Raw genomic sequence first — 15,054 nt, 5'->3', positions numbered from 1 at the left:
GCACATTCCATCCATATCTCAGCAAAGTTCTGGAAGCCAAAAAAATCCAAGATCAAGGTGCCAGCAGGGTTGGATTCTTCTGAGGCCTCTCTTTTTGGCTTCCAGATGGCTGCCCTCTTGCTATCTTTCATATGGTTGCCCCTCTATGCATGTGTCTAATGATTTTAATACATGAAGAGCTTTTACAATTAAAAAAGTCAATACCTCCAATAGAAAACTGGGCAAAGTACATGAACAGGCTACTCACAAAATAATTAAAATGGCCAGTGAACATTAAAAAATGTTCAATATCACTACTAATATAAAAAATGAAATATTTTCGCCTCTCAGTTTGGCTAAGACTCAAAAGAATGATGATAACCGACAGTGTCTAGGTTGAGGGTACAAGGACGTACTCATATGTAATATTTATGTAGGACAATTTGGCAATATGGATCAAAATTCTTAATGCATATTCTTTGACCCCCAAATTATACTTCTCAATGTTTAATAGAAGACAGTAATCAACTGTAGGGAAAGATGTTCTTTACAGTATAATCTGTAAGAGTAAAATACTAGAATAAACCTATGTAAGTAATAATAGGTTACCTGAAGCAAATCATGGCTACATAATTAAATACTTGGAAAGCCAGTAAAAATTCATTTGCAAGTTTCTGTTGATTTGGAAAAAAGCACTTAAAAAAAAGTATGACCAAACAATGTGTATATATTACAATTTTTTTCATAAAATAACCACATATATATGTACCAAAACCAAAACAAAACCAATGATTATCTTTGGGTGGTGGGATTAAAGATAATTTTTGTGTATTCAACAAAATCCATTGTGCTCTTCTGTGTTTTTCAAATCGTTTTTCTCACTGAGCACATATTAATTTTATAATTAGGAAACAAGTTATTTTAAAAAGGGGAGGGCTTCCCTGGTGGCGCAGTGGTTGAGAGTCTGCCTGCCAATGCAGGGGACACGGGTTCGAGCCCTGGTCTGGGAAGATCCCACATGCCGCGGAGCAGCTGGGCCCGTGAGCCACAATTACTGAGCCTGCGCGTCTGGAGCCTGTGCTCCGCAACAACAGAGGCCGCGATAGTGAGAGGCCCGTGCACCGCGATGAAGAGTGGTCCCCGCTTGCCACAACTAGAGAAAGCCCTCGCACAGAAACGAAGACCCAACACAGCCATAAGTAAATAAAAAAACAAATACTTAAAAAAAAAAAGTAAAAGTCTATTAAAAAAAAAAAGGGGAATGGGGAGAGAGGCAGAGGCAAGCTATCTGCTATTGCAAGAGAGACTGCACTCTTAAAGAAGTAGCAATGGAGCAAAGGTAATAAATCTGAGATATTTACAAGGTAGAGTCAATAGGTACTAAAGACTTAATTGGATATTGGTTTAGTAAAGGATTGTGAAGAGTCTTTGACAATGCTCAGAATGCTGGGTTAAGTAACTGAATGGGATACTGGTGCTACAGATAAGGACAGAAGACACAGGAAGAGTATCTCCTTTGGGTAGAAAGATAAGGTGTTCAGTTTTGAACTTGTGGAGCCTGAGGTGCCTGTAGTACATCCTAGCAGCTAGGAAAGTGCTTGGCTAAAGTACAGTTTTATAACTTCTCCTTGAATAGATGTCTTATGTTTACTAATTTTTGATTCCAAAAGGCTGGTATCAGTGACTTGGACTCACCTATTTGCCTCTTGGTTGCAAAGTTTGATTTCCCTGTTTTGAGAGACAGATATAAATTTCTAATTGAACATGATGAAAAGAATTGTGCTTCAGCAAAAGACCATGAATAGCCAAAGGAATCCTGTGAAAGAACAACAAAGCTGGAGGTATCACATTTCCTGATTTCAATCTATATTACAAAGCTATAGCAATCCAAATAGTATGGTACTGGCATAGAAAGAGACATGTAGACCAATGGAACAGAATTGAGAGCCCAGAAATAAACCCATGCATATCTGGTCTATGAATATTTGACAAAGGAGCCAAGAATCTCACTGGGGAAAGGATACTCTCTTCAATAAATGGTGCTGGGAAAATCAGATAACTACATGCAGAAGAATGAAACTGGACCCCTATCTTACACCATTCCCAAAAAAAGAACTCAAAATGGATGAAAGATTTAAATGTAAGACCGGAAATCATGAAACTCCTACAAGAAAGCATAGAGGAAAAAACTTGACATTGGTCTTGGCAATATTTTGTTGGATATGACACCAAAAGCACAAGCAACTGAAGCAAAATAAACAAGTGGGACTACTTCAAACTTAAAAACTTCTGCACAGCAAAAGAAACAATCAAAAAAATGAAAAGGCAACCTGCAGAACAGGAGAAAATATTTGCAAACCATATACTGGATAAGGGGTTAATATTCGAAAAAATAAGGAACTCCTACAATTCAATGGTAAAAACACAAATAATCCAATTAAAAAATGGGCAAAGGACCTGAATAGACAGCTTTCCAATGACCACATACAAATGACCAATAGGTATAGGAAAAGATGTTCAACATCACTAATCATCAGGATATGCAAATCAAAACCACAATGAGATACCACCTCACACCCGTTAGAATGGCTATTATCAAAAACAAAAACAAAAACACAAAACAAAAACACTCCCAAAACCAAGAGATAATATTGGCAAGGATGTGGAGAGAAAAGTGAACCTTTGTACACTGTTGGTGGGAAAGTATATTTGTAAAGCCACTATGAAAAACAGTATGGAGGTTCTTCAAAAGATTAAAAACAGAACCACCATATGATCTATCAATTCCACTTCTGGGTATATATCTGAAGGAAGTGAATCACTATCTTGAAGAGATACTTGCATTCCCATGTTCACTGCAGCATTATCCAGAATAGCCAAGACATGGAAACAAAGTGTCCATCAACAGATGAATGGATAAAGAAAAGTGGTAAATACACATACACACACACACACACACACACACACATATATACACACACAATGAAATATTATTCAGCCATAAAAAATAAGGAAATCCTGCAATTTGTGACAATATGGGTGGCCATATAAGGCATTATGCTAAGTGAAATAAGTCAGACAGTAAAGGATAAATCCTGTATGTTCTCACTTACATGTGGAAACTAAAAGAGCTGAACTCACAGAAACAGAGAGTAGAATGGTGGTTGCCAGAGGCTGGGGTGGGGGGTCGGGGAAATGGGGAGATGTTGGTCAAAGGGTACAAACTTCCATTTATAAGATGAATAAGTTCTGGGGATGTAACGTACAACATGGTGACTAAAAATAACAATACTGTATTACATACTTGAAAGTTGCTAAGAGAGTAGCTCTTAAACGTTTCAACACACACACACACGGTAATTATGTAAGCTGATGGGAGGTGTTAATGAACGTTACTGTGGCAATCATTTTGCAATATGTATGTGTATCAAATCACCACGTTGTACAACTTAAACTTACACAATGTTATATGTCACCCATATCTCAGTAAAACTGGGAAAAACAGAATTGCAGAGCTTCAGGACTGATGCATTTCCTGAGCAAATTTCAAACCAGTGTTTTTTCAAATTGCAATCTGCTTCTACCCTACACACAATACTGCTTTCCTAGAACTATGCTAAACACTTGACACTGACAATATTTGCATCTTATAGAAAAAAAAATTCTGATGTTTGATAGCCGAAAGATATTATTTGGGTATTCTGTTAAAGGTTTTTTTTTTAGTTTTTTTATCCCAAGACCTTGCGAAGTGTCTGGCACAAAGTGAGTACAAGTGATCATATTTTGAGGTGATAAATATTTGAGGATCCCTTAGATCTAGAAACTTGACTAAACCATGTAAAATAATGAGAATAAACACTGTTATTACCTCATCTTGGTTAGACACCCTCTTGCCTCTTCTGTGCCAGATAAGGAGAGAACAGGGACATATGTCAGGATGATGTGCCCTGTTCCAGCTCTACCTTAGGGATACAGGTCAGAGAATAGTGCCAAAGACTGTGTTGGAATGCTTTCCTCACAACTTTACAATGCTAGAGATATAAACTGACAAAAAATGCACAGGCTGTAGCAGGGAGTGGTGGGAGATTTCCTGTCACTTCATATTTGAGAAGGTGAGAAAGAAAGCATGAAAGTAGTTAAACATGTTCTGTTTGCTTCATTAAGAAGATCTGAGATAAGGTTTGTGGTTCTACATATAGGGATCATCAAGCAAGCCTACAATGCATTATCTACAAGAAAACAATATTTACCAAAAGTGGTTCAAGTCAGATAAAGAGTGGAATGGTTTTGTACTGAAGTAATATAATTGTCAATCACCCTTTTTAAGTTACATGAGTTACTTGGTTTGGCAGATTACCACTGTTACTTTTATTCCCCAATAACCTTCTTCTTTTTACAAAGGATCTGGTAACTATAATAATATATGTAAAAATGTAGGTACTTTCTCCCGGAAGGCCCACCAGAATTGCACTGAAGCACTTGGCTGGACCTTCTGCCTCTTCACAGCTGAGGCATGTGGCTAAGCTGTCTGGATGACAAGAATGCAGGGTTGCTGCATCACAGAGTAGCCCAAGGGAGAATGCTGGGGCTGAATGGCATTCATCAGCAAAGAGGGCCGGGTTCTACAATGACCAAAAGGACATGGGGAAATTGAATGGGATCAAGCAACTGAGAGAAAGGCCAGGGAGGGTCAAAGTCAAGTGCTGTATGATAAATGGTTGTGGACCCAAAGGGCCTAGTACTCTCTAGCAATAAATATGCTTGGGGAAAGAGGGCAGGCAGATGGAAGGGACAAGTTAACAAAGTAATCAAGGGTAAGAAAGATACTGAATGAAACAACTGTTTTCAAGAAAGCACTACAAGAGACCAGTGTAAAATTTATGAACTGTGAAAGAAGCAAATGCAGAAGAGGGCATTCTCTTTCTCCTATGAACCTACTATAAGCTTCAGAGAGTAACAAATTGCATGGGTTTTGGAAGTCAGAGATCAGTGCAGATCACAGAGGAGTTTCTGATAGGTGGGACAGGTAATTGATTAACACCAGATGGAACCCTGTTGGGAAATTAAATGTCCTACCTGATTCCAGATTCATGAGGGGAAAAGAATTCAGATGTCAAAGTAGGAATAAATTTCCCAGGAGAGAAGGTGACCTTGGAAGGAAGCAGGGTTGACCTTGAACAGGTGTTAGGAATTGCCACATTTGTGTAGTGGAAAACATACAGCTGTTGGGAGTACAGCTAGACCTGAGTTCCAGTCTCAACTCTACTACTTAACTTTTAAACTTATTCAGTACATAACCTTGGGCAAAGCACTTAACCTCACTAAGCAATTTCCTTACCTACAAAGTCTGTATTAGAAATCCTACACTTATAGGGCTGTAAAGCCTCTACTACAGTACCTTACACATAATGGGTGCTCCATAAATGATAGCTATTATTACTGTTTTAAATCTGAACCAAATTTATAACCAGAGGTGACTTGAGATAGGGAAATTCTTAGAAATTCTTTGAGTTGGAAAGAGTTGACAGCAAAAAAAGTTATAAAAAGCTTGGACACTACCTATTCTAATATCAAATATCTAAATATCAAGAAAGACAGATGAGCTCTAACTGTAATGCTTTTCATTAGTAAGATTTTCCTTCTCTCTACAAAATGTGGTATATTTTGTATTAGGAATTTGTGGACCGTGTGAGAAAGATTGCCATCACATGGGCCCTGAGACTTAAATTTATTTTAATATATATTTTTTAACAAAAAAGACAGTTTTAAGAAATCTAGAAATTTACCTGATGAGGTCCTGAACTCGACTGTTAAAAGCATCACCTTGTGAGGGTTTGCTTTTCATTTCCTGTGTTGATATTTTTGGTGTAATTGGCTGGCTGTTTCCATCTGGTCGATTGGCAATCAGGCAGCCAAAAACCACAGCACTGACTTTGAGAAGTCCAGTTGTCAAGCCTTCGAAAACTTGCTTATTTGTATTTCTTCCCAAAATAGCATTATTTTCATCTGGAACATAAACCTAGATGGAAAAAAATACAGTAATTGTGTTTCAATAAAACCACCAAAAATGAACAGAGATGATATGGAAAATTTCTGGAATCATAAATAATTTTGAAATTCTAGAGGTGCCATCTGAATGTTTGAGTATTGGTTCTAAGGTCAGATTGTCGAGTTCAAATCTCAGCTTTGCGCCCGCTAGCTGGGTGACCTTGGGTAGGTTGCTACTTCCAAGCTTCAATTTTGTCATTTATAAAACAGGGATAGAGGGGGGAGAAGATGGCGGAAGAGTAAGACGCGGAGATCACCTTCCTTCCCACAGATACAGTAGAAATACATCTACACGTGGAACTGCTCCTACAGAACACCCACTGAACGCTGGCAGAAAACGTCAGACCTCCCAAAAGGCAAGAAACTCCCCCCGTACTTGGGTAGGGCAAAAGAAAAAAGAAATAACAGAGACAAAAGAATAGGGACGGCACCTGCACCAGTGGGAGGGAGCTGTGAAGGAGGAAAGAGTTCCACGCACTAGGAAGGACCTTCGCGGGCAGAGACTGCGGGTGGCAGAGGGGGGAAGCTTCGGAGCCACGGAGGAGAGCGCAGCAACAGGGGTGCGGAGGGCAAAGCGGAGAGATTCCCGCACGGAGGCTCGGCGCCGACCAGCACTCACCAGCCCGAGAGGCTTGTCTGCTCAGCCGCCGGGGCGGGCGGGGCTGGGAGCTGAGGCTCGGGCTTCCGTCCGATCGCAGGGAGAGGACTGGGGTTGGCGGCGTGAACACAGCCTGAAGGGGTTAGTGCACCACAGCTGGCTGGGAGGGAGACCGGGAAAAAGTCTGCAGCTGCCGAAGAGGCAAGAGACTTTTTCTTGCTTCTTTGTTTCGCGGCGCGCAAGGAGAGGGGATTCAGAGCGCCGCCTAAACGAACTCCAGAGACTGGCGCGAGCCGCGGCTATCAGCGCGGACCCCAGAGGCGGGCGCGAGCCGCGGCTAACAGCGCAGAATCCAGAGACAGGCGCGAGCCGCGGTTATCAGCACGGACCCCAGAGACGGGCGTGAGACGCTGGGGCTGCTGCTGCCGCCTCCAAAAATCCTGTGTGCAAGCACAGGTCACTCTCCACACTGCCCCTCCCGGGAGCCTGTGCAGCCCGCCACAGCCAGGGTCCCGTGATCCAGGGACAACTTCCCCGGGAGAACGCACTGTGTGCCTCAGGCTGCTGCAACGTCACGCCGGCCTCTGCCGCCGCAGGCTCGCCCCGCCTCCTCCGTACCCCTCCCTCCCCGCGGCCTGGGTGAGCCAGAGCCCCCGAAGCAGCTGCTCCTTTAACCCCGTCCTGTCTGGGCGGGGAACAGACACCCTCAGGCGACCTACATGCAGAGGCGGGTCCAAATCCAAAGCTGAACCCCGGGAGCTGTGCGAACAGAGAAGAGAAGGGGAAATCTCTCCCAGTAGCATCAGAAGCAGTGGATTAAAACTCCACAAACAACTTGATGTGCCTGCATCTGTTGAATACCTGAATAGACAACAAATCATCCCAAATTCAGGAGGTGGACTTTGGGAGCAGGATATATTAATTTTTCCCCTTTTCCTTTTTTTGTGAGGGTATATGTATATGCTTCTGGGTGAGATTTTGTCTGTATAGCTTTGCTTTATAATAGCTTTATTTTACTTCACTATATTATAGCCTCTTTCTTTCTTTCTTTCTATTTTTTCTCCCTTTTACTCTGAGCCGTGTGGACGAAAGGCTCTTGGTGCTCCAGCCAGGCATCAGGGCCGTACCTCTGAGGTGGGAGAGCCAACTTCAGGACACTGGTCCACAAGAGACCTCCCAGCTCCACGTAATACCAAACGGCAAAAATCTCTCAGAGATCTCCATCTCAACATCAAGACCCAGCATCACTCAATGACCAGCAAGCTACAGTGCTGAACACCTTATGCCAAACAACTAGCAAGACAGGAACACAGCCACATCCATTAGCAGAGAGGCTGCCTAAAATCATAATAAGGCCACAGACACCCCAAAATACACCACCAGACGTGGACGTGCCCACCAGAAAGACAAGATCCAGCCTCATCCACCAGAACTCAGGCACTAGTTCCCTCCACCAGGAAGCCTTCACAACCCACTGAACCAACCTTAGCCACTGGGGACAGATACCAAAAGCAACGGGAACTACGAACCTGCAGCCTGTGAAAAGGAGACCCCAAACACAGTAAGATAAGCAAAATGAGACGACAGAAAAACACACAGCAGATGAAGGAACAGGGTCAAAACACACCAGACTTAACAAATGAAGAGGAAATAGGTAGTCTACCTGAAAAAGAATTCAGAATAATGATAGTAAGGATGATCCAAAATCTAGGAAATAGAATAGACAAAATGCAAGAAACATTTAACAAGGACGTAGAAGAACTAAAGAGGAACCAAGCAACGATGAAAAACACAATAAATGAAATTAAAAATACTCTAGATGGGATCAATAGCAGAATAACTGAGGCAGAAGAAAGGATAAGTGACCTGGAAGATAAAATGGTGGAAATAACTACTGCAGAGCAGGATAAAGAAAAAAGAATGAAAAGAACTGAGGACAGTCTCAGAGACCTCTGGGACAACATTAAACGCACCAACATTCGAATTATAGGGGTCCCAGAAGAAGAAGAGAAAAAGAAAGGGACTGAGAAAATATTTGAAGAGATTATAGTTGAAAACTTCCCTAATATGGGAAAGGAAATAGTTAACCAAGTCCTGGAAGCACAGAGAGTCCCATACAGGATAAACCCAAGGAGAAACACGCCAAGACACATATTAATCAAACTGTCAAAAATTAAATATAAGGAAAACATATTAAAGGCAGCAAGGGAAAAAAAACAAATAACACACAAGGGAATCCCCATAAGGTTAACATCTGATCTTTCAGCAGAAACTCTGCAAGCCAGAAGGGAGTGGCAGGATATACTTAAAGTGATGAAGGAGAAAAACCTACAACCAAGATTACTCTACCCAGCAAGGATCTCATTCAGATTCGATGGAGAAATTAAAACCTTTACAGACAAGCAAAAGCTGACAGAGTTCAGCACCACCAAACCAGCTTTACAACAAATGCTAAAGGAACTTCTCTAGGCAAGAAACACAAGAGAAGGAAAACACCTACAATAACAAACCCAAAACATTTAAGAAAATGGGAATAGGAACATACATATCGATAATTACCTTGAATGTAAATGGATTAAATGCTCCCACCAAAAGACACAGGCTGGCTGAATGGATACAAAAACAAGACCCATATATATGCTGTCTACAAGAGACCCACTTCAGACCTAGAGACACATACAGACTGAAAGTGAGGGGATGGAAAAAGATATTCCATGCAAATGGAAATCAAAAGAAAGCTGGAGTAGCAATTCTCATATCAGACAAAATTGACTTTAAAATAAAGACTATTACAAGAGACAAAGAAGGACACTATATAATGATCAAGGGATCGATCCAAGAGGAAGCTATAACAATTGTAAATATTTATGCACCCAACATAGGAGCACCTCAATACATAAGGCAAATACTAACAGCCATAAAAGGGGAAATCGACAGCAACACAATCATAGTAGGAGACTTTAACACTCCACTTTCACCAATGGACAGATCATCCAAAATGAAAATAAATAAGGAAACACAAGCTTTAAATGATACATTAAACAAGATGGACTTAATTGATATTTATAGGACATTCCACCCCAAAACAACAGAATACACATTTTTCTCAAGTGCTCATGGAACATTCTCCAGGATAGATCATATCTTGGGTCACAAATCAAGCCTTGGTAAATTTAAGAAAATTGAAATCGTATCAAGTATCTTTTCCGACCACAACGCTATGAGACTAGATATCAATTACAGGAAAAGATCTGTAAAAAATACAAACACATGGAGGCTACACAATACACTACTTAATAATGAAGTGATCACTGAAGAAATCAAAGGGGAAATCAAAAAATACCTAGAAACAAATGACAATGGAGATACGATGACCCAAAACCTATGGGACGCAGCAAAAGCAGTGCTAAGAGGGAAGTTTATAGCAATACAAGCCTACTTCAAGAAACAGGAAACATCTCGAATAAACAACCTAACCTTGCACCTAAAGCAATTAGAGAAAGAAGAACAAAAAACCCCCAAAGCCAGCAGAAGGAAAGAAATCATAAAGATTAGGTCAGAAATAAATGAAAAAGAAATGAAGGAAACAATAGCAAAAATCAATGAAACTAAAAGCTGGTTCTTTGAGAAGATAAACAAAATTGATAAACCATTAGCCAGACTCATCAAGAGAAAAAGGGAGAAGACTCAGATCAATAGAATTAGAAATGAAAAAGGAGAAGTAACCACTGACACTGCAGAAATACAAAAGATCATGAGAGATTACTACAAGCAACTCTATGCCAATAAAATGGACAACCTGGAAGAAATGGACAGATTCTTAGAAATGCACAAGCTGCCGAGACTGAACCAGGAAGAAATAGAAAATATGAACAGACCAATCACAAGCACTGAAATTGAAACTGTGATTAAAAACCTTCCAACAAACAAAAGCCCAGGACCAGATGGCTTCACAGGTGAATTCTATCAAACATTTAGAGACGAGCTAACACCTATCCTTCTCAAACTCTTCCAAAATATTGCAGAGGGAGGAACACTCCCAAACTCATTCTACGAGGCCACCATCACCCTGATACCAAAACCAGACAAAGATGTCACAAAGAAAGAAAACTACAGGCCAATATCACTGATGAGCATAGATGCAAAAATCCTCAACAAAATACTAGCAAACAGAATCCAACAGCACATTAAAAGGATCATACACCATGATCAAGTGGGGTTTATCCCAGGAATGCAAGGATTCTTCAATATATGCAAATCAATCAATGTGATACACCATATTAACAAATTGAAGGAGAAAAACCATACGATAATCTCAATAGATGCAGAGAAAGCTTTCGACAAAATTCAACACCCATTTATGATAAAAGCCCTGCAGAAAGTAGGCATAGAGGGAACTTTCCTCAACATAATAAAGGCCATATATGACAAACCCACAGCCAACATTGTCCTCAGTGGTGAAAAACTGAAAACATTTCCACTAAGATCAGGAACAAGACAAGGTTGCCCACTCTCACCACTATTATTCAACATAGTTTTGGAAGTGTTAGCCACAGCAATCAGAGAAGACAAAGAAATAAAAGGAATCCAAATCGGAAAAGAAGAAGTAAAGCTGTCACTATTTGCAGATGACATGATACTATACATAGAGAATCCTAAAGATGCTACCAGAAAACTCCTAGAGCTAATCAATGAATTTGGTAAAGTAGCAGGATACAAAATTAATGCACAGAAATCTCTTGCATTTCTATACACTAATGACGAAAAATCTGAAAGTGAAATTAAGAAAACACTCCCATTTACCACTGCAACAAAAAGAATAAAATATCTGGGAATAAACCTACCTAAGGAGACAAAAGACCTGTATGCAGAAAATTATAAGACACTGATGAAAGAAATTAAAGATGATACAAATAGATGGAGAGATATACCATGTTCCTGGATTGGAAGAATCAACATTGTGAAAATGACTCTACTACCCAAAGCAATCTACAGATTCAATGCAATCCCTATCAAACTACCACTGGCATTTTTCACAGAACTAGAACAAAAAATTTCACAATTTGTATGGAAACACAAAAGACCCCGAATAGCCAAAGCAATCCTGTGAACGAAAAATGGAGCTGGGGGAATCAGGCTCCCTGACTTCAGACTATATTACAAAGCTTCAGTAATCAAGACAGTTTGGTACTGGCACAAAAACAGAAATATAGATCAATGGAACAGGATAGAAAGCCCAGAGATAAACCCACACACATATGGTCACCTTATCTTTGATAAAGGAGGCAAGCATATACAGTGGAGAAAAGACAGCCTCTTCAATAAGTGGTGCTGGGAAAATTGGACAGCTACATGTAAAAGTATGAAATTAGAACACTCCCTGACACCATGCACAAAAATAAACTCAAAATGGATTAAAGACCTAAGTGTAAGGGCAGACACTATCAAACTCTTAGAGGAAAACATAGGCAGAACACTCTATGACATACATCACAGCAAGATTCTTTTTGACCCAGCTCCCAGAGAAATGGAAATAAGAACACAAATAAACAAATGGGACCTAATGAAACTTCAAAGCTTTTGCACAGCAAAGGAAACCATAAACAAGACCAAAAGACAACCATCAGAATGGGAGAAAATATTTGCAAATGAAGCAACTGACAAAGGATTAATCTCCAAGATTTACAAGCAGCTCATGCAGCTCAATAACAAAAAAACGAACAACCCAATCCAAAAATGGGCAGAAGACCTAAATAGACATTTATCCAAAGAAGATATACAGATGGCCTACAGACACATGAAAGAATGCTCAACATCATTAATCATTAGAGAAATGCAAATCAAAACTACAATGAGATATCACCTGACACCGGTCAGAATGGCCATCATCAAAAAATCTAGAAACAATAAATGCTGGAGAAGGTGTGGAGGAAAGGGAACACTCTTGCACTGTTGGTGGGAATGTAAATTGATACAGCCACTATGGAGAACAGTATGGAGGTTCCTTAAAAAACTACAAATAGAACTACCATACGACCCAGCAATCCCACTACTGGGCATATACCCTGAGAAAACCATAGGTCAAAAAGAGTCATGTACCAAAATGTTCATTGCTGCTCTATTTACAATAGCCAGGACATGGAAGCAACCTAAATGTCCATCGAGAGATGAATGGATAAAGAAGATGTGGCACATATATACAATGGAATATTACTCAGCCATAAAAAGAAATGAAATGGAGGTATTTGTAATGAGGTGGATGGAGTTAGAGTCTGTCATACAGAGTGAAGTAAGTCAGAAAGAGAAAAACAAATACAGTATGCTAACACATATATACGGAATCTAAGGAAAAGAAAAAAAAAAAAAGGCCATGAAGAACCTAGTGGCAAGACGGGAATAAAGACACAGACCTACCAGAGAATGGACTTGAGGATATGGGGAGGGGGTGGGGTGAGATGTGACAGGGTAAGAGAGTGTCATGGACATATATACACTACCAAATGTAAAATAGATAGCTAGTGGGTAGCAGCCGCATAGCACAGGGAGATCAGCTTGGTGCTTTGTGACCACCTAGAGGGGTGGGATGGGGAGGGTGGGAGGGAGGGAGATGCAAGAGGGAAGAGAAATGGGAACATATTGTATATGTATAACTGATTCACTTTGTTATAAAGCAGAAGCTAACACACCATTGTAAGGCAATTATACTTCAATAAAGATGTTTAAAAAAAAAAAAACAGGGATAATGACATTACCTATAACATAGGGTTCTTGTGAGGATTAAATGAGCTAATAACATAAAATGCTTAGCTCGTGCCTAGGCGCATAATAAGCACTCAATAAATATTAGTTATTCAATTGAATAAAGTATATTAAAATTTTGTATAAACTCAGAAAAGAAACCAGTTGGTAAACTGATAGCACTGTTTCTTGTTAAAGTGAATTTTAAAAATATCTAACCTAAATTCCTCTCTTAGGAAAAAATTTGCATTTCTTATTACAAAATGGTAAAATAGTTTTTTGCCTAATACATAGGGTCATATTGAGCTCTATTTATTTATGGTTTACAAGAAGTAATATGCCTGTTAAAAGCTGGACAAGGAGTCAGAACCTGGGCTTGGGTTCTGGCCTTGCAGCTATATGATCTTAGACATGTTCCTTAACCTTTCTGTGTCTCAGTTTCCTCAACTGTTAAATGAGGATAATCTTAGTATCTAATGAATCAACATATGTAAATTCTTAGAACAATGTTTGGCACATAGGTAAGTCCCACAGAAGTGTCATCTGCTACCGTAACTGCTACTCTTACTGTGATTCCTACTATTACCAGGAGTAAATACTACTGCGTGTGAACATCAGCTCTCGCAGAGAAAGATGACTAGAAGTACAGTGGCTAGATACATAATTACCAGGCTGGGAGCTCTGTGCCCTGGCATGTGATGCTGGCTACATAAGGGTTCACTCTTCCCACGGAGAAGAGGGGCTCCTGAAGGCCTCCCTACCAAGAAAGGGGCAGAGACAAGAAGCTAAAGGTGGGGAGGAAGGAAGTTTGGACTTGGAATCAGATAGCACTGTATTTAAGTTCCAGTTCCTCCTCCAGCATGTCACATGACTGTATGTAAATACTTCACATTTCCAAGCTTTGGTTTCTGTATCTGTCTACCTGCTAGGACTACCATGAAGTTCAAATAAGATGATGAATGGGAAATCACTTGGTAAATTATTACCAATAACTTCACAAATGCACTTACTTAATAACAACTAGTCTTTGCCTCGTTCTCATTCTTTATCTGCACCAGTTCTATCAAAAGATAGAGGAATAAATGATCACTGGGATTCAAAAGGAAGATCTTTATAAACACAAGCAAATAGTCCCTCCATTGTTTATTGTTGTTGTTCATTTAGAGATTCCATGAAAGTTACTTTTCTGAGAATAGCCTTGTTTAAGACTGTTGACCATCTCTAACCACTGAGCCATTCCTAAGCCAAAGTAATTACGGTAGAATCTTTCTGCAGTATGTGCTGATGGAAGTTCCCTTTGAAACTCTATAAAACAGTCACAGAGCTTCTTCAAGCTGTGACTAGCATAATGTAGCCTATTCCAATACAGAAGGTGGTATTAGGAGTTGAGCTTGAATCAAGGATTTCTGTATAAGTCAGGATAAGCTAGGTTATGCTGCAGTGAAAAATTCCTCAAAAATTTCAGTGGTTTCAAACGATAAAGCTTTATTTTTCATTCAAATGACATGTTCATCTGAGACTGGCTGGGGCTCCTGTTGTCCTTACTTCAGAGTCTAGGTGACAAAGCAACCATCATTTAGAGCAACAATGCCCAAAAGAACTTTCTAAAATGATTGAAATGTTTCAATCTATACTGTTCTACATCTGCACTTGTCACATGTGGATAATGAGTACTTCACATATAGTTAGTG

The 15,054-nt window shown here is 39.9% G+C and overlaps 1 protein-coding gene across 6 annotated transcripts in view; it reads right to left on the bottom strand.

The window, feature by feature from the left end:
- SCAPER (S-phase cyclin A associated protein in the ER) overlaps nt 1-15,054 on the bottom strand; it is a 489,933-nt gene that overhangs the window by 69,943 nt on the left and 404,936 nt on the right. For all 6 annotated transcript variants that reach the window (XM_068556227.1, XM_068556251.1, XM_068556256.1 and 3 more), the window contains one exon: nt 5,766-5,998. In XM_068556227.1, the coding sequence (XP_068412328.1) occupies nt 5,766-5,998 (233 nt within the window). The remainder of the gene's footprint in view (nt 1-5,765; nt 5,999-15,054) is intronic.

This window comes from Eschrichtius robustus, chromosome 1 (genome assembly GCF_028021215.1).
Source record: "Eschrichtius robustus isolate mEscRob2 chromosome 1, mEscRob2.pri, whole genome shotgun sequence".
Classification (NCBI taxonomy): Eukaryota; Metazoa; Chordata; class Mammalia; order Artiodactyla; family Eschrichtiidae; genus Eschrichtius; species Eschrichtius robustus.
The sequence above is the reverse complement of the archived record's forward strand: the minus strand, read 5'-3'. Positions and strand labels throughout refer to the sequence as shown.